Source organism: Poecilia formosa, unplaced genomic scaffold (genome assembly GCF_000485575.1).
Source record: "Poecilia formosa unplaced genomic scaffold, Poecilia_formosa-5.1.2 Scaffold61, whole genome shotgun sequence".
Taxonomy (NCBI): domain Eukaryota; kingdom Metazoa; phylum Chordata; class Actinopteri; order Cyprinodontiformes; family Poeciliidae; genus Poecilia; species Poecilia formosa.
Genome location: NW_006800000.1, coordinates 300,281 through 318,813, shown reverse-complemented (window position 1 = coordinate 318,813; position 18,533 = coordinate 300,281). Strand labels below are relative to the sequence as shown.

General features: G+C 39.4%; 3 protein-coding genes across 6 annotated transcripts; 2 read left to right on the top strand and 1 right to left on the bottom strand.

Annotated features, from left to right (window-relative positions):
• The first annotated feature begins 142 nt into the window (after positions 1–142).
• On the top strand, positions 143–4,054 carry eif3jb (eukaryotic translation initiation factor 3, subunit Jb). Of its 2 annotated transcripts, XM_016672482.1 has the most exons (9): positions 143–346; positions 493–581; positions 1,408–1,474; positions 2,008–2,062; positions 2,169–2,272; positions 2,369–2,465; positions 2,674–2,832; positions 2,945–3,018; positions 3,273–4,054. In XM_016672482.1, the coding sequence occupies exons 2-9, from the start codon at positions 568–570 to the stop codon at positions 3,399–3,401; spliced, it is 699 nt and encodes a 232-aa protein (XP_016527968.1). In that variant the 5' UTR covers positions 143–346; positions 493–567; the 3' UTR covers positions 3,402–4,054. The 2 variants fall into 2 exon arrangements, with proteins under 2 accessions (XP_016527968.1, XP_007554082.1); XM_007554020.2 differs by lacking the exon at positions 1,408–1,474 and having other exon boundaries at positions 146–346.
• On the bottom strand, positions 3,717–15,053 carry cilp (cartilage intermediate layer protein, nucleotide pyrophosphohydrolase). 2 transcript variants are annotated; one of them, XM_007554022.2, is made up of 9 exons: positions 14,577–15,053; positions 12,979–13,134; positions 12,064–12,117; positions 11,668–11,937; positions 11,364–11,543; positions 10,964–11,269; positions 9,490–9,598; positions 8,891–9,039; positions 3,717–8,801 (listed from the first exon to the last, which is right to left on the bottom strand). In XM_007554022.2, the coding sequence occupies exons 2-9, from the start codon at positions 13,040–13,042 to the stop codon at positions 6,454–6,456; spliced, it is 3,480 nt and encodes a 1,159-aa protein (XP_007554084.1). In that variant the 5' UTR covers positions 13,043–13,134; positions 14,577–15,053; the 3' UTR covers positions 3,717–6,453. The 2 variants fall into 2 exon arrangements, with proteins under 2 accessions (XP_007554084.1, XP_007554083.1); XM_007554021.2 differs by lacking the exon at positions 14,577–15,053 and adding an exon at positions 13,858–14,104.
• Positions 15,054–15,059: 6 nt separating this feature from the next.
• On the top strand, positions 15,060–18,226 carry LOC107836466 (piggyBac transposable element-derived protein 4-like). Of its 2 annotated transcripts, XM_016672481.1 has the most exons (3): positions 15,060–15,314; positions 15,700–15,954; positions 18,003–18,226. In XM_016672481.1, exons 1-3 carry the CDS (start codon positions 15,145–15,147, stop codon positions 18,013–18,015), a joined length of 438 nt encoding a protein of 145 aa, XP_016527967.1. In that variant the 5' UTR covers positions 15,060–15,144; the 3' UTR covers positions 18,016–18,226. The 2 variants fall into 2 exon arrangements, with proteins under 2 accessions (XP_016527967.1, XP_016527966.1); XM_016672480.1 differs by lacking the exon at positions 18,003–18,226 and having other exon boundaries at positions 15,700–17,656.
• The last annotated feature ends 307 nt before the right edge of the window (positions 18,227–18,533 follow it).

Below are 18,533 nucleotides of genomic sequence, written 5' to 3'. Positions count from 1 at the left end.
TTATGTTTTACTATTGTCTTATTTTTGAGCTCAAATCGAAATGATAACCCAAATGTTTAAGGCGGTCTCAATAGTAACTATGAGATCCGTTCCATAATTTATTTATTTATTTTTTTTCACTAATATGACGAAGCGGGGTGGTTTTCATGTTATCCGTGCCTACCAGGTCTGTGTCGTTTCAGGTAGTGAAGGGTAGCGCACTGGGGAAGTGGTGACGGAAGATAATCCGGGAGTGACGTCCAGAACGTGGGAGCAGTTTCTGAGTGTGGCCAGCCAACGGGCTGCAGCGCTGACTTTACTGCGAGCCTGTCAAACACAACCAACACAGCCGACATGGCGGACTGGGGTGAGAAACTAACTTAGGAAGGACATCTATATGTACATCATTCGCTTTTAGCAGACTTTGTTTAGACAGCCCAACATTCTGCTGTTGTAAAACTCCGTCGTTAGATGTGGATTGGCCTGACGAATATTATGTTGTTGGCTTTACAGACGCTGACAACTTCGAGCCGGAGGAGCCGATTAAAAAGGCGGCAGTGCTGGACAAATGGGAAGGCGAGGACGAAGATGAAGACGTTAAGGTAATTTAACATGATTCGTGTATGTCGTTTTGGGTTTCGTTACATTTGCGAAGTTGGATTGGGGAGTATTTAGTGTGGAATTCCGGGTTATTTGTCGATTAATTGAAATATTATCTTCCCGGCTGTTACGCCATGCTTCTGCGCGGCTCCTTTCTCCCTGTCAACCCGATCCTCGGGTTAGCTTTGTGCTAGCTGACGGCTAACTCATGTGGCTCTAAAAGACAGCCTGTTACTCGGCTAGCCAGAGGCCACTGTTCGAGTTAAAACATACTGCTTATACGCCTGCTGTTAACATATCAACTGGTCACATAGGATTAAAAATAAAATTTTCGTGTGGGAGTTCCTTATAGTGATGAAACTCTTTGGGTAAATTTCAATTGCTTAGCTACAAGCTAGCATTTTAACGGGCCAATTAGCTATTAGCATTCTGCTTATTACTAAGTTCGCTTGCTTTAAAAAGTGAGATTCAACGTTTGACAGTCCGAGTTATGTCGTGTTTTTAAAATGTTTAGTGAGAGGTGACAAAAGTTTCTTATTTTAGCAAATGTATTTACATTAAATATTTGGAGGAAGGTGTCCGGTTCAGTTTGAATTCCTCCAGCTTGAGTCACGTTCAGCATGCGGCATCGCTAGCTTGCTAACAAACTCTAGCCTCAGAGGAAATCATCCAGTGGGTTGATGACTCAACTGAAGTAAGAACTAGGCCAAAACTTTACGAAACAACGGGGAGCTTTTTGGTTTTATAAAGATATAAGCCGATGTTAAGTTGCAGACACAGAGGATTACAGTTGGTCCTTGCAGTAATGTTGGCTTGTTTTCTTTCCAGAAACTTCGTTAGGAAAGAGCTGGCAGAGTCAATTGTTGTCGGTCACATATGGCGTCAGGGTTTCCAGGTTGTCTTTTTTGGCTTGTAGTATTTTCTAGGTTTAGAATACAGATTACGGTGTAAAGAGAAAAACATTTGTCTACAGTAGTCATCCCTATAGTAGTATCTGAGAGATCATGTGCATTATCTTTAAAGTAAGACAACCCCATTGATTGATAAATAATTAGTTTAATTTATTTAATCAATCTGTCTCATAATTTCAAGAGTTTTATTTTGTATTTGGTACAATAAAATTTTGCATAAATGGAAAGTGAAGTGGACATTAAAGTAGATAGAAGCAAAGAACATTATTTTTGACTTAAATTTTACTTTCTCCTTGACATTTATCTATTAACAATTTAAACAGAGAGTCTGGTATGATTCAACAAAGGATGCCATATCCCATAGAAATTTGTAATTATATAATCTTCAAATTTGTTCCATTTGATGTTCTGAATGAATTGTTGACTTTACACCAATGCCTTTATCAAGAAAGTTATTATGACCTTATTTAAAAAAAAAAACAATCTTTTTAACAATGTAATTTTTATTTGTCTACAGGATAACTGGGATGATGAAGATGAAGAGGAGAAAAAAGTAGAGGTGAAGAAGACAGGTAAGGTTTTAAATTTGTATGATTGTTGAACATTATATGTGTCCTTTTAATTTTAACTTTCAACTTTGTTTTCAAAACTAAATGTTACACATGCAATTTTTCCCAGAAACAAAAGTTTCTGAAAAGAAAAGGTTGACTGAAAAGATTAAAGAGAAGGAAAATCAGCTAAGGAAGAAACAACAAGAACTGAAAAGGGAGATGGAGGAGAAAGTAAGTGTCATTGCACAACAAATGAAAGGGACATTTTTATTTTTATTTTTTGCCTTTTTTTAAATATGACTTTACGTTTGGTTTGTGTTATTCTAGCCTGAAGAACTTACTCCAGAGGAACAACTCACAGAGAAGTTAAGAGTCAAGAAACTACAGGAAGATGCAGACTTGGAGCTAGCGAAAGATGCTTTTGGTAGGAGATGACCCCATATTCTGGGATTTAACTTCTTACTGCTTTCTGAATGTTTTTAAGGATGACTTGAGCTCAAGCACCCAAAATCCTCTTCAATGTGGTTATCCAATGATATGTTAGTGCACATTTAATTAATATGTGCTGTACTGTAATAGCACTTTTACTCTTTGACTTCATACATTTTAAAACCTTGTTCTTGTTTTTGTAGGTGTTAATACTGTCGCAGGAATTGATGCCATGTGTCCATCCTCCAAAGAAGAATTCACAGAATTTGAAAAATTGCTGAAAGAAAAGATAACTCAGTTTGAAAAATCAGTCCATTATTCAAGTTTCTTGGATTCATTGTTTCGGGAACTTTGTATTTCATGTAAGAAAACAACTTTATCAATATTTCCAACAGTATCATTAAATGAATATTGGTGCCTTTCTTTAAAAAAAAAATCAAACTCTAGAGTTATTGTTTTCTTTTGTTTTTACAGTGGAAGTAGAGGACTTGAAGAAAATCAGTAGTTCACTTTCAGTCCTACTTAGTGAAAAACAGAAACAAGAAAAGGTAAGTTTTATGTTTTTCTTTTGAATTTGAATAAAGCTTTAGGCAGCAGGGGGTGCTGTTAATCTACTCCAGTTTGGTGCTTCGTGTTCATACAGTTAATGGGAATATGTTGTATTTTGATTGTTTATACGCAGTCTAAATTTTGATATTCTTTATGATGTGTCATTGTTTAGTTTAGTTCTCATGTAAAGCGTAGTTGGAAGACTTTCTAAAAATGTTCCATATAATTTAAGTCGTATATATTTTTTTCTCAGCAAAACAAAGGAAAGAAGAAGAAGAAAGGGGTTGTACCTGGAGGTGGACTGAAAGCACAGATGAGAGACGACCTTGACTATGCAGAGTTTGACGGCGGTTATGCCCAGGACTACGAGGACTTCATGTGACATAGGCTCCTTTACTACTTTCCTCCCCTCCTTCTTAACCATCAAAAGTACAGCTGTACCTTCCCATGCTGTCCAGTGCCATCCTGGGAAATCTGAACTATGTGCCGCCCCTTTCATTTTTGCTTCAGTTACCAGAGGGACTATACCTGGGAGCATCCAGTCTCAGCACTCTTAATGTACAGAATGGCCTTTTCCGTCTCATTCAGCCTCAACTCGCACACGATCATGTGGAATCTGTTGTGTGACCCAGCTTCAAAGAAGAATACATCTGTAACTGCTGCTGTCTGATTTTTGCGGGGCTTTTTTTTTTTTTTTAATAAATGTTGCTCCTGTTAAAATGGCAGTACAGCAGTTGTAAGTAAAGTGACATAGAAACAAGGTTCTATGCAAATTCCTAAACCAGAATGTCATGTATTATAGATCGCACTGAAGTGTGGTTAGATCTTTTACAGGAAAAATGTATATAGTTAATATCTCTTGGGTTGCCAAATGCAGAACAATTATTCAGTTTATTATTCATCTCTGGAACAGTTGCATTGTGGGTTATTTGAGAACGGCACAACATATGAGTAGTGGTAATTTTACAGAGTGCACATGACATTCAATATAACATAAAAGGGATAGAGAATAATAAATGTGACTTTAAAACCTCACAGCCATTCTCGATACATCTCTGGAATATCCTTGAAAATATGGAGCAAACGATGCTTAAAAGTATTTTCTTTTGCATGACAGAAATGTAACTTACTAATTTGAGTTTTACTAATGCAGAAAACCAACAAATCAGGCAAATGGAGTAACTTGCTGCAACTGGTCTCTAATTGTTGCTTCTGCAGGCTTGTCAATTCTGATGAGGAGCGGAGGCTCATGGGCTCCACATGTCTTATGGGCTTCAGTTCGTTGAAAGGGGCATCTTTCTCCTTTTTCTGCTCTAGCTCATGACCAGTTCCAATCTTACACAGACGATTCGATACATGCAATTTTGAAAATATGACATCTGTTTTTTAAGCATCTTAATTTAATAAATGACTGGTCAGGAGAGCAAATTGTGTGTTGGTCATTCTTAATGTGCATAAACAGAACCTGAAAGAAATGTCCATTCATATTTGATGAACAAAATCTGACGTCAATAAGAGTGTGATTGGCACCTACCTGTTGTACAATGTTGTCACATTTGACAGTAGTGATTAAAAAAAAACCGTTCAGGGCTTCCCAGGTTGCCAAAATATTCAGCTAAAGCTGAAACGTTTGACAAACTGGATATGCTTGTGGTTAGTAACAGAAAAAAAAAATTGGCAGGTACAAAAACGAGCTCATGCCCAGTGAACGATTGGGCCAACTGAGCCTGAGATTGTTGATGGCTCTTAAAACCAATCCAGGATGGCTGCAAAACATGTTGGATTTTCATCATAAGAATCCCAATTTAGAAAAAAGACAAATATACACAACAGTAACATTAAAATTAAAACTTAAAAGGGATAATGAAGAGCAATCAGCAGTTTAGCTATGGCAAGTAGCTAAACTTGATAACGGCTAGTGTAATGTCAATCTCAAATCAGATTTGATGCATTTAAATAAATCCAGTAATGCATAGCCTGTTTTTAAAATACTGATGCACTCGCACTGCTGTTTTGAATGTTTATTTGCATAAAAGTGTCAATTTTGCTTTGATTGTGTACTTGCATAAAAGTACCTTGTGATTTGTTCCAGTTACGTTTAACAAAACAAATACAAGGAAATGTGTTAACTTGACCAATGAGAATCTCTGAGGGAAGAAATTCTTATTTGCAGGAACTACTTGAACATTTGCAATTAGATTACTGTTGTATCAGTTTTCCAGAATTGAAGAAACCTGTTGGATGAGAGGTGTGTTATCTTTAAAAAAATAAGAAAAAAAAATCAAGTGGTTTTCTATTTCGGTATTTAGGATTGGCATGTTCTAGGTGACTGAGAATCTAAACCAGTGTACAGTTGCTGTAAACCCTGGAAGGTGATATCAAAGTGTATTAGCTCTTGGTGTTTCAAGTAAATGTACTGTAAATCTTTTAACTGACAAGCTACATAAGTATCTATTAACTTGTAATAACTTAGGTAAAAAACATATTGTTAGTTGTTAAAACATTAAATTTTTCAGATGACTCAAATCTTGAATTTGCCCCAAGGCTGAACAATCCAACTTGTTTTTGGATGATCAAAACCTCTACCTACTGCACATGTGACACTGACTGCTCAAATTCTCTGCACACCAACAAAAAAATCCAAATTATCATTTAAGTTTTTAATTTATTATTGCCAGATTCGGCCTTTCAAGTTGGGTGAGTCTTTAAGTAACTCTCTTGGGTTAGATGAAACTAAAAGAGCAAGAAGAAAGAAACTATATGGATTCTTTGGAATATGTTGAATGTGCTGCTTGGAGCTTTGGCTATAACAAGTAGAGTATATAGAGAGTTAAACACTTTGAAATGCCATTGGGCCACTCAGAAATTTATAATGTCTAATTTGATTTAGCTAAGTGCAACAATGTTGATTACAAAGAGATTGACTATATGGAAGAATGTCCTAAAGTAAACTGCAAAAATAACACAGAAACTTTAAAAGTAAACAGGTGAAAATTTGTAAACTGGTAAATGTGTAAATTTGCAGCTGTATTTCATTAACTGATGCCACAAAGATCGACATACTACAGTAAAGTGCTGATTTACTTTCATTGAAGATGTACAGTGTTCAGGGAAATGTTTCAGACTTCAGGCGGTATATTAAAAATTGAAGTTTATTTGTTTTATGCAAATTTGTTCAATTACATTTGGACAAATGTAATTGAACATTTGTAAGTGAGCTCCTAGAAAGGGGGCTTTACATATTTGAAAAGCTATAACTCCTAAATCACTCGTCCAATTTGGATGTTGATACACCAATATTGAAGGTTTAGGTTTTAAATCTTTGACCACTTTTATTATAAAGTATAACTGCAACTTGAATATGTTTTGGTAAATTACTTAAACATCAAAAACTGCTTCAGTGTCTTATTTCCAGACATGAACTTCAGAGTCATTTATCTTTTTCCTCCTGTGGGATTTCTGGCGCTACGTTTCCCACTCCTGCGGAGTGTGTTGGCCCTTTGTCGACGTCTGGTTTTCCTGTTGTCTCCTCTCGCAACACTTGTTACTATCTGACTTTGGGAGCTCTGCATAGCTTGAAAGATACTCTGACGTGTCACTTCACGATCCCCACAGCTGAAGCTTAACGCCACACCCTCGTTGGTTTTCATGACCCTAGACGTGCCATCAGAAGTGCCGTCAAAGCAGCGCCCAAGTGCAATCTCTTTTGCTGTGCGTGGATCTTGTTCCGTCTCTGTGTAGATTCCATAGTTGTGGCCAAGAGAGTCGAGAGGTGCCAGCATGGTGAACTCATTGGTGTCGTTGTTGACAGCTAGAGGAAGGTGGTTCACCAGATAATCTTGAAGCATCGTGTTCACATGGTCTCTCTTACAGCTACCTTGAGGAATCACCTTCACCAGGGTACGATCCACACGGTCCTGATCATACAGCATGCCACTGCACTTGAACTCCAGACACACTGCTGAAACATTTGCCTGTTCCATATCACGAATGCTGCGAGTGTCTCTGAGACCGTACAGCTGGCCTACTGTCTTTGGATGGGTGCCACCCATGTTACGAGACCTTACATTGATTTCATGCGGACTGTTAATTTTAACCTTGATGTAGCAGGCACGGTATTCCATGGGCTTAGGCCACCAACTCAGGTAATCCTCTGTCCAGCTCATTGGGTCATCTTCATTAAATGGCACAGTGTTGTAATCATAACGGTCTCCTTCAACTCTTGAAAACCTGAAGTGTGCAGCACTAAATGGGGCCTCTTCACATTCCTTCAGCTTTTCAAATGCATATACTGGTCCATTAGACTCCTCAGCCGCGTTAGGACTTGGTTTTGCCACATTGATACTAAACGCAGTCTTCTTTACTCTGCTGTCTTCGTGGTCTGTTCGCCTGTAGTTTAGTTTTCTAAGGTAAGGCTGGGGCACTCCAACAAGGCTGGGATTGAGTTTAGGGGCAGACGACACAGCCTCTAGTTCCTCTCCTCCAAGGTTAGCCATCACATATGCAGAATAAGCATCAGGTTTTTGCTCATCACAGAAGGCTGGAAGACAAGCTCCATTCGGGCCAGTGACAACACTGTCAAAACGACCCCAGGCACGAGGATTAGAGGAGTAGCCAGCTGTTGGTTCCATGTTTATGAGACTCACCACAACTCCCTCTACCTGCTCACTGGGCATGAAACGCTCACTGCGGAAAGCTCTCACTTTGACATAGCATCTGCGATTTTCAGGGACGTCGAGATTAAACAGACGCCTCTCTCTGATCTCCATGTTTCCGATCAAAAATGTTCTCTCCTCTCTTTTGCCTCTCCTTCTCTTATCTAGCTGCAGACTCCCTTCTTCCTCCCACAGGCCAGTTTCAGGGTTCAGTGACCAAAGCTTCATGTTGCTGAGGTGCTCTGACATCTTCACCTGAGCCGAGTCCAAGAATACTTTGACCTCGCCAGCGTTTAGAGGCTCATTATTTTCCTCACCTCTAAAGTCAACTGAAAACATGCCGTAGGTTCTCAGTGGAAGCATATCACCTTCGCCTCCTATAAAATTAAGGTCACTTGAAGCAGCAGCAGCAGTAGTGACATCTCTCGGGTCTAAGAATGTAACACTTGCATTGACATTACCGGTAAAGACTTCTCCGTTTTCCTTGTAGAAAGAATGAGGGGGAATCTGGATTTGGACCATCACTTCCTGGCCTTCCACCTCCCCGAGATTTAGAGTGTTAGTTTCTGAGGAGCTGATGGTCACAGGAGCTTTCTTTCGTAGAACTTTGATTTCGTGGTAAACAGCTCCTCCTTTTGTGTTAAATGGAAGCACCTTTGTGGTATTGACAAACTTTTGCATGTTGTCAACAAAAGTCAACACCAGTCTTTCAGTGTCTGGGGGAACCTGGACAGAGAAGGTGCCTTTGTAGCCAGTGCGGCTGATTCTGACTCCATTCATGAAGATGTGGCCAAACCTCATTGGCTCACCATTGTCTGCAGCAATGGCACGACCATAAACAACAGCCTGGGTGTCCACGCATTTCTGACAGCCACACTCCGTCACTACCATGGTGGGCAACTGGTAGCCTTGGCACGTCAGCTGTCTCTCTTCCATCTTTGCCACGCCACAGCAGTACGCCACATTGTCTTTGCACCTGATGGCATTGTCCAGCTGTCCAGCACATGTGCCTGGAGGGCACTTGCCCACATCGTAGTAAAAGGAGTTTGTGCTGTTTTGGTAGCAGTCATGTGGAAGGCGAATGAGGTGAGATTCAGGCGTGGGGTTGCATGAATGCTCCTCTCTACCTGTATTTGAAATGTACGGACAAAACATATGTTAATATCGTAAGACCTACTCTAGCGATGCTTGTTCAGTTATTTTGTCAAGGACAAACCTATGATTTTTAGAGTGGCAGGTTTGGACTTAACGGCGCCGGACGGCCCACTTGCTCTGCAGTAGTACTCTCCAGCTTGCTCTGGATGTAAATCTTTCAGGACCAGCGTGCTCTCAGATTGCATTTCCATAAGAATATTGTTATGAAACCTGTTGGTTCACGCAAATAGCAAAAAATAATAGAAAAGGTGATAAAGTTTAAATTTAGTGCAAAAAATGCTATAGTAGATGTGCTGCAAAGCTAACAGTAGTTTGTGAAGACAGAAACATTACTTTTCACTTCTATCCCATTTACCTTCACCCAAGACTAATTTCTTGCTCATGTCTACACCTGTGAAAAATGTCTTTAGCTCCCCATGTGTAATAGTACTGCTCATAGTTACTATTCGCTTAATTTAAATTACATATTAGTTGTTTTATTGTTATTATTATTATTATTATTACAATCATGTTTATGGTGTTGTGTGATATGTGTTGAGGCATCTGACAGATTATGTAAACAAAATTTCCATTTCTATGGAGAATAACATTTTATCTTATGTAAAGTTCCCTGGGAAGGGACCTAGGAACTAGAGTTGTGTATCTGAGTTGAGTTCTTACCATTGGTACTTGTTAGGCTGTGGTGTTCCAGCTACTTTGCAGCAGAAGGCAGCACTTTGTCCTTCTCTCCTGGCTTTACTCTCTGGGTTGCTTAAGACATGAAGCTTTTCTGGAAAAAAAAAAGTAGAAATGTTCCATGGCTTATTTAAATTTCAGTGGCAGTATACAAACAGTTACAATATATGTAGCTTTTCTTTTTCTCCTTGTCTGACATTTAGTAAGGAATAATTAAATCTTTTGTGTTTATCAGAATAAGGAGTAAGATCTTTTTTTTTCAACATTTCCCACTTTCAAAAGTTGCTTTAGTATTTCTACGTAATGTTTTATAATGTTTTTCTCAAGATGCCATCTATTTTTTTGAAGTGCGCTCATCCTTCCTGCTGCAGAACACCCACAGAATGTGTTGCTGCCAACCCTGTACTTCTTCATATTTAGGGTCGTTTTTCTCAGGCTTGGACCTTTTTCCCTGTGTCCTTCAAATACAACAGTGATAATTTTGGCCAGACTTAGGTTAGTGTCTCCAAAGCACAGGGAAATTATATTTTGTTTTCCTGAGTGCATTTGCAAACTCCCTTCTGTCCATACATGTTGCTTTTGGGGTAATTGTGATCTCAGTCGCCGTGTCTGTGGGCAAGACACTTCACCTGCCTTCCCTGCTGGTGGTAGTGAGAGTTCCCACTTCTCTCAATCTGCCCCAGGGCAACTGTGGCTACAATGTAGATAACCGCAGTCAGTGTGTGAATCTGAATGTGAATGGGTGAATGATTAAATGTACGTAAAGCGTTTTTGGGTTCTTTGGACCAGATGAAGTGGTATATAAGTACAGGCTATGTATCATTTACCATTAATGACTTCCTGCTCACTGACTGGCTTTTCCTACCATCTCGATACAGAACGTATGAATCATAACGCTGTCTTAACAGATTCAGTATGAGCGTTCACAAGCCCTTTTGCTTTTGTTCTGTTTTTTATGCACAGTTTGCACCAAAATACATACATCTCAGGGTCACAGAACCTATCTACTTTCTGAATGGTATGGACATATAGACATTCACCGCAGTGTTAATGCTTGCATTTTTCAACAGATTTTACAGAAGAATGAATCAGACTTGTGGAGGGCCACAGTTTTTATCCTGATATCTTAGTTGATTGTTTTTTTTCTCCAAAATAAATCACCAAAGGAAACCGTTAAAGTGTTCCCTTGAAATGCATTCACAGGTGTGCCTCAATTACATTTTTAAAAAGAAATAGGAATAAGAGTGTGTGTAATCTAATATATATGAAAAAAGCAAAAAATATTTGTCATTATTCTGACACTGGGCAACCAGAAATAACATTCGTAAACATTAGTAACCTAAAGCATAAGTGTCAGATTTCGTGTCAGAAAGGGAGAACGTAACTTTCCTATATGTTTTATATAAATCTGATTTCATCTTTATGCAATATAGGACTTGTTCGACTATACAATCCACACCTGCTCTCTTCAGCTGCACACTGAGAACTGAGGTCCGCTCAGTGGTGAGGGGCACAACAACATCAAGAGTTGCGTGACCCAGCAGGCTGACTGTCAGTGTTGTGTTGCCATCTGGGCATATTCCAGGAACTCTAAAGTGTCCATTGTGGTCTGTGAGGGTGAGGAGTTTGCCTGAGCGAAGGATTGCTGCTCCCTCAGCAATCAGACCACCGGCGCTTCGCACAGATCCCAAAAGGACGTGCTCTTCACACATGCAAGCATCACAGTCAGCATTCACTCTCCCAATCATGCAGTGCAGGTAACAATCTAGAAAGGAGAGCAAACACAAACATTAGCTCCTCTTACATAAGTTTATGTCCAAGTGAAGACATTTGCAGGATGGTTTGTGTGACTCACTCACCCGTCTTGACGCACTCAGGTCCGTTGCATGGTTTTCCCTCTATTTTAGGCCCATTGCAAGTTACTGATTGAGACTTGCAGTTTCGATGGCGAAGCTGCACACCTACTTGACCGCAGAGAGCAGGACATGGGCTCCAGTTTGACCATAAACCCCAGGTTCCCTGAGTGTTTACACTTCTTTCTGGTAAAATAAAATTACGCAAATTATTGTTCAACTAATATTATTATTGCTATATGTAATAGGGGGAAAAAAAACCCACAATAAAATAAAATGTTTAAAGTCTTTAGTTTCTAAGTGTGCAAACCTTTTGGACAGAGAAAGCGAACTGCGTAGTTTGAGCAGTTGCTTCCAGGACTTTGCTCTTCATTGAGACACCAGAATCCTACAGTTGGATCTGCGTGCACCACCTCCCCAGTTTCCCGGGCTGGTACCCATTCGGTGGTTCTAGCTTCAATTGCGCGCGGAGTCTCACACACTCTGGTACGGTAATAGAAGCGAATGGCGTCCAGCTGCTCGTAGTCTCCTCGGCCTCCTGGGTGGTCAACGTTGAACCATGTGGTCCACTCAAAGTTGTCTAGACATGTGGAGTTTACAGAAAGAAAGATATGTTTAGCTTATCTATCATAGTTTAACAATACATCAAACCAACAATACATAATTTAAAACTTCAGGTTAGTTTTTTTTTTTTTTATTAACCCACCATTGGAGTGGTAGACTGCAGGATTAGACTCTTTGTTGTCTCCTCTCCATGATCCTGCACAGTATAGAAGAGTGTGAGTGATTAATACCTTTGTGTCAGGAGTGTTAAAAAAAACATACCAGGTAAGCTGTTCTAAAACAATATTTGATGTTAGTTATTCACAAATATTAAAGGTAATCTAATCCATTGTTTAAAGTTAGCGATGTAATGTGTGAGCCAGGATATATAAATCTCTGCTATGTTGAGACTCACAAATAAAATGTACTGCTGTGGCAAGGAAAAAGGGAGAGAGAGAGTTAAATATGCCAGGGCTACCAGCTGGTAAAAAAATGTATGGACACCAACACCAATGTTTGGTCATGCCGATGCTGCAGACAATGAGGTTTAGACACATCTTCGAGTATGCAATCAGAATTAGCTGTACAGGTTACAAAAGGACCTTCTTTGTTTAGGCTTGTCCTGACATTCAATAACTAGTGATAATATTTGTTGAAAATCACTTAAAAAATTGTTAATGCTACAAAAATGCTCACTCTTCATACAAACAGGAAAACTATTTCATTGTTCTATTAAACAACTAAACTGTTGCTTTCAGTTTGCTTTGGAAATCGAAGCTGGAAATGTCATTTGTCATTTGTGAAATTTCTAAACCTTAGATATTTTTGTCTGCTGTTGATACAGTCATATTTGGGTATAAAAGCAGTACAGAAAATGATTGCTGATGTAACCAAAGTCTAAAGAAAACCCCTTAGAAAGGCCAAAGGGACATTAAGAAAAACCACTTTGAATTATTGCAATCTTGCAAAATTCTAAGAAATGCCGGGTGTTTTCAGCAGTTCTGTATATGTGAATTTAAAGAAGACATTTAAACATGAATTGGAGAGACAAAATAAAACAAAACGTTAAGTGTCACACCTTGAACTGTAAGAACAGCGGCTGCAGTTATTCCCAGAAAGATGAGAAGAGACCTATGTGACATTTTCACACTCTGCCGCCACACTGGACCCTCCAGTCTTTCTCCTCTGGTATGCGTAAGTCCACAAAAAAGTCAATGTTTGGCAGCAAAACCACCTGGAGGAATGATTAAGTTAAAATATGTTCCATGTTATGACTGTTCAGCACATACTGTACATCCCTATAAAAGAGTGAGGTTGATAATAATATTGCATTAAAACATAAAACGGGTAGCACACTTCATTACATTTATAAAAACAATAGTTTGTTTCTGGTAAAACAAAGCAGTAAATGCAGCGTTCTTCTTTTCTTTGAGCTTTAAAGTAAAAAAATAAAACCTTGGATGGACAGAGCTGTGCTCTCAGATTACACATCTGTGTTAGCCATCACCATTTGTCAGGGGAACACTCAAACATATCTGCATCCACTGTCGAAATCTGGCCACACAACCCAAACACCCACACACAAACACAAAAGGGCTGACTTAAAAGGAGGACAAACTGGACATTAACAACCATGTTGTAGCTTCTTCATTTCTAATGTTTTTTCAGTGGATAATTACATATGTAATTACAATAATTACATATGAAGCTGAAAGAGGGAAATAAGGAAACAACGCAAATGTGCTTGTCAGACATTAGCCTAGGATTGTGATTTACAAAATGTTCATAGTTTATATTACAGAATATGCTATTAATACTTATTACTTTTATTACTTTTTACATACTTTTTTCAGAAGGTTCCTTTTAGCACTTTCAACATGGTGATAATCTGACTTCTCTGCAGTTTAATCCATCAGATTAATCAGAACACAGAAAATAAAGTAGTATATTTTCTTACCTGCTTTGAAAATGAAAACTTGCTTAAGAGCTTCTAGTTGTATATTTTGAACTGGAAAGTCTTCTCTAAACTTTTTTCTGAAATTTCTCTTTCACTCTGCTCTCCTTCCCTTGTGGTTCCTTGTTCTACTTGAAAATCCTCCTCCTCCGTTGCTTTTATACCTCTCTGCCTCTGCTACCACTCCCTCCTCTCTCAACTACTAGCCACAAGGTCTTTGTTTTTGCACCATGAGATTTTTTATCACCTCCCCTTATAGAACTGTGACATCAAATGATTATTAGATGGTTTGTGGCATAAAAGAGGAATTATCATGGTCTCCACATTACAAAGGCAAGTGTTAATAGATTGACCTGAAAACACATGCTATACATTTATCAATATAGGCATATTGCATATCCACAGATCGGGAAAAAAAAGCTCTTCTAAATGATAGAAACAGTAATTTCTACCTCAACAACACCCAGCCTGAACACGAAGCAGCTTGATAAAAAGAAACGTAATTAGATGCTAACGAGGCATACCCGGTAAAAAACGCAACAGTGAAAGAGCTACGTGGCCCGATCCTCACAAACTATCGATCAGAGTAAAGCCGAAGCTCTGCCGTTTCCAACAATACCAGAGTCACCACGCTACGTGCAAAACTCACTGAACCAGCAGCTAAAGAAGAAAAATAAATAAATAGTTAATTTCACGAAGCTAAAAGCATAATCCAGTCCTACCTTTGCTGTTTCATGGTCATAATCCTTATTAGAGTAAATATTTCCACTTGGTTCGATAATCCATATTCCCTGCGTCCATCTCACATTGTTTTCGGCTCTGCCCAGAGCCTCTTCCGTCTCCTAGCTACCATAAACAAAATCTAGAGGCGATGTCTATGGGTGTCACACCTGCCACCGGAAGTGCCATTAGTAGGTGCGGTGTCACGATTTGCGCTCGGCCCTGCTGCTGAATGCCCAGTTGGAACCCGCAATGAATTATGGGATATCGTGGGCCGTGAAGGATACACCGGACCCATCCTTCAAATCTGGGGAAAAGAAGGACGCATGTGATGGACGCATTTGAAGGAGTCTTTGAATTCGGACGGGCCTTGTCGCCACGCTATGACGTAATTGGCCTACAAATCCGTCCTTGGAAGGATGCAGACCCTGAATTCGGACACAGACGGATCCAGGAGGATTTTTTTTCGCGGTGCTTTTGACTTTTTTTGTCATCAAACTCCATAAAGGATTATTTTTTTCAGACGAGAAAAAATATTTTTTCAATTTTTTTTTTACATCCGAGAAAATAATGGCCAGCAAAATGAAGAAGGTTTTCACAGCTGAGGGGGTGCTGGATATATTGACCACTGATAACAGTGGTCAATATATCCTCATCGACTCTTCGTCTGATGAGGAAGATTTAGTGCATTCAGATGGAAATACAAGTGATCCAGATTATGAAATTCCAACATCAGTGAGGTTTGTAATCCATTTTGCTATATCTTTGTTTATTTTTGTACAATTCATAGTATATATGCTATGCCCATCAAACTTTTTGTGGGGTAAAACTGGGAGATGATACTTGAAGCAAATGATAATTTATTAAATTGTACTATTACAACTGAAAAGGAATACTTGAAATGAGAAACCAAAATCACAACATGATACATTTTTTTGTTAGAATTTTTATGAATAAGCATATTTTTATATCACATAATTTTCTTAATTATTTATGTTATTTGTGTAATTTTGTTAATCTGGGACCCAAGGCTGAATTTTGTACCACAAGCAAACAAATGTAGTATGACAATAAAAATCTTTGAATCCTTGAGTTTTTATTTCTTTTCCACATGTGATTTTATAGTGATGATGGTGATGATGAGGAGGATCCACAGCTATCTGGACAAGCATCCTCCAGTACATCTCGAGTGGGGCCATGTTCTTCTGCTTCCCCTGCACAGCCACATCCAGACCTTTTTCAGTGTAAAGATACACAGAAAAAAAGGAAACAAAAAGCCCCTCACACATCTGTGCGTCCGAAGCGGCATCGGAGTGATTCAGGACCAGAAGAACAATGGCACAATAGAGAGGATGAAGACCAAAAGCCACAACCACTCAGGTTTGTGCCAGCCAGGATGCCCGGGCCCACTTTTGACACCACATCTTCCTGGTCTCCACTCAGCCTCTTCCAGCTTTTCTTTAGTTCTTCTGTAGTCCGTGCAATGATTGACAACACCAATGCCAATGCTGCTAGAAGACTAAGGGCTGGAAGAAAGTTCATTTGGAAGGAGCTAACAGTGAAAGATTTTTACATTTTCATGGCGATCATCATTTTCACCAGTCTCGTGAGGGTGCATCATGCATCAGATTACTGGAGAAAGTCATGGCCATATAACTTCTCCTTCCCTGGAGATAAGATGACACGGTGTCGTTTTGAATCCATCTTGTGGTCTCTTCATCTGAGCAATCCTCAAGAAGATGAGGAGAATGAGAAGAAAAAGAACACGTCAGAGTATGACAGGCTTTTCAAGATCAAGCCACTGTACACCGATATTGTGACCGCCTGCCAGACCTACTTCCAGCCACACCAGAAAATCTCCATTGATGAACGGATGGTTGCGTCCAAAGCCCGTAATAGCATGAAACGGTATCAGAAGGACAAGCCAACAAAGTGGGGCTACAAGCTTTTTGTTTTGGCAGACTCCTCCACAGGCTACACCTGGAATTTTTTTATTTACACCGGTAAAAATGTCTCCACCACAGGGCAGGGCCTGAGGTACTCTTCAGTGATGGACCTCCTTCCGTTCTCTTTGCTTGGCAAAGGGTATATGCTGTTTGTTGATCATTTCTACACCAGCCCCACACTTTTTAAAGATCTGAGTAGTAAAAACATCGGCTGTTGTGGAACAATAAGAAAAACCTGTGTTGGTTTTCCACAAACCACCAATAACGACCTGCCCAAAAAGGCTGAGAGGGGAGATATACGGTGGCTGAGGAGAGGTAACCTACTTTTTGTGAAGTGGATGGACACACGCGAGGTGACCATGTGCTCCACAGTCCACACAGCTTTCAGTGGAAAAACTATCCAGCGGAGGGTTAAAAGTGGTGGTGTGTGGCAGACTAAAAGCATACCTGCTCCTGATTCTATCCTCGATTACAATAAACACATGGGTGGTGTGGATTTGTCCGATGCACTAATCAGCTATTACAGTGTACAGCAAAAGTCCATGAAATGGTACAAAAAATTTTTCTACCATTTTATGGACATTGCAACAGTAAATAGTTTCATCCTCTACAAGGAGCTCTTGAAACTGAGAAAGGATCCTGCCTCCACAGGTACAGCCGACCACAAAAAGTTCAAAGAGCAGCTTGCTGAAGAAATGCTTGAGTTTGCGGAGTGCTCAACACCATCCTCACCACCACCTCAACCACTGACATGCATGCCAGAATTTTATGAAAGTGCTGACGACAATCAAACCCGGAAGTACTGCAGGAGATGCAAGGATGCTGGCTTTGCAAGGGTGAAGACACCCATTTATTGCAGGAGGTGCCAAGTCCCTCTGTGCCTTTCATCCACAAGAAACTGCTTCAAAGAGTGGCATGATGCTAAATGATGAGTGGTATGATGTAAATATGTAAATGAAGATGATGTTCTTATCAATAGGCAATAGGTTATGAGTAATTGTTGTTTACAACTGTGCTGTCACAGTGAGGGTTTGTTTTTGTTAGTTCAAAAGGGTGTGTCAGTGGCAGAGATATGGAGTGTGCAACCAATATATGGAGGCTTTAGTCCTCGACATGGCTGTGTCAACATGTTGACCTTTGCTGCATGTCTTCCTCCTCTTTCCCCCACTTTCCATATGTTTATAGTCAAACAAAAGCCACTAGAGCCACAAAAAAGAAAAAAAAAAGCCCTATTGCTGTTGCATTGTTATTGTAATGTAATTGTGAGATATCGGTTTCTTCCTGTGATCATATCATTTAACAAATTAGTTTTCATTGCTATTTGCATGTTCATTGTTATATAAATGTATTTGAAATTGTTAGGTAAATTATATTATTATCAACTATTTGTTTTATATGTTCTTAGTTTAAGTATTATTTGTTTTAATCATACCTTTTAAGAAATGTTTCTGTGTTGTTAATCACTCTGCTTTCCTTTCTCAGAGGGCCTCTCTGAAGAAGAGCAGTGACAGCAGCTCTTCACAGAACGCCCTGGTTTGACCTCTTAGATAGCTATAAAACCATCGCCGTGAAGATTCACAACTTGTCCTGTTTGTTCCTGGGTCAGGAACTAGATAAGCTAGTGTTTAGATAGATTGTGTTGTTAGTTAGCGATAATCTTGGCGCTGTGACTGTGTGATGAAGTGTCTTTCCCCCTCCCTTTAGAGTTACAGCGCTCTCTGTGATTAGGGATCCTAAAGACAATAAAAAGAGAGGGACAGGCAAATGTGCTTTCAGAGCGGTAGGAGATTTGTAACTGAAAGCACATCTCTGTCTGTTCTCCTCGCGAGTAATGAGAATCTAACTTTCTCTTGTCTTTTCTGTGTTATTTGCTGTGTTTAATAGGTGTCAACTCTGACATAATTGTTGTTGTGAGTAAATCTGTTCCATTTTCAGACTATTGCAATTTGTCTATTTTTTCTCTTTTTATGAATGAATGCAATGTGGATTTTTCAAAGGAAACCCCAAAAACAA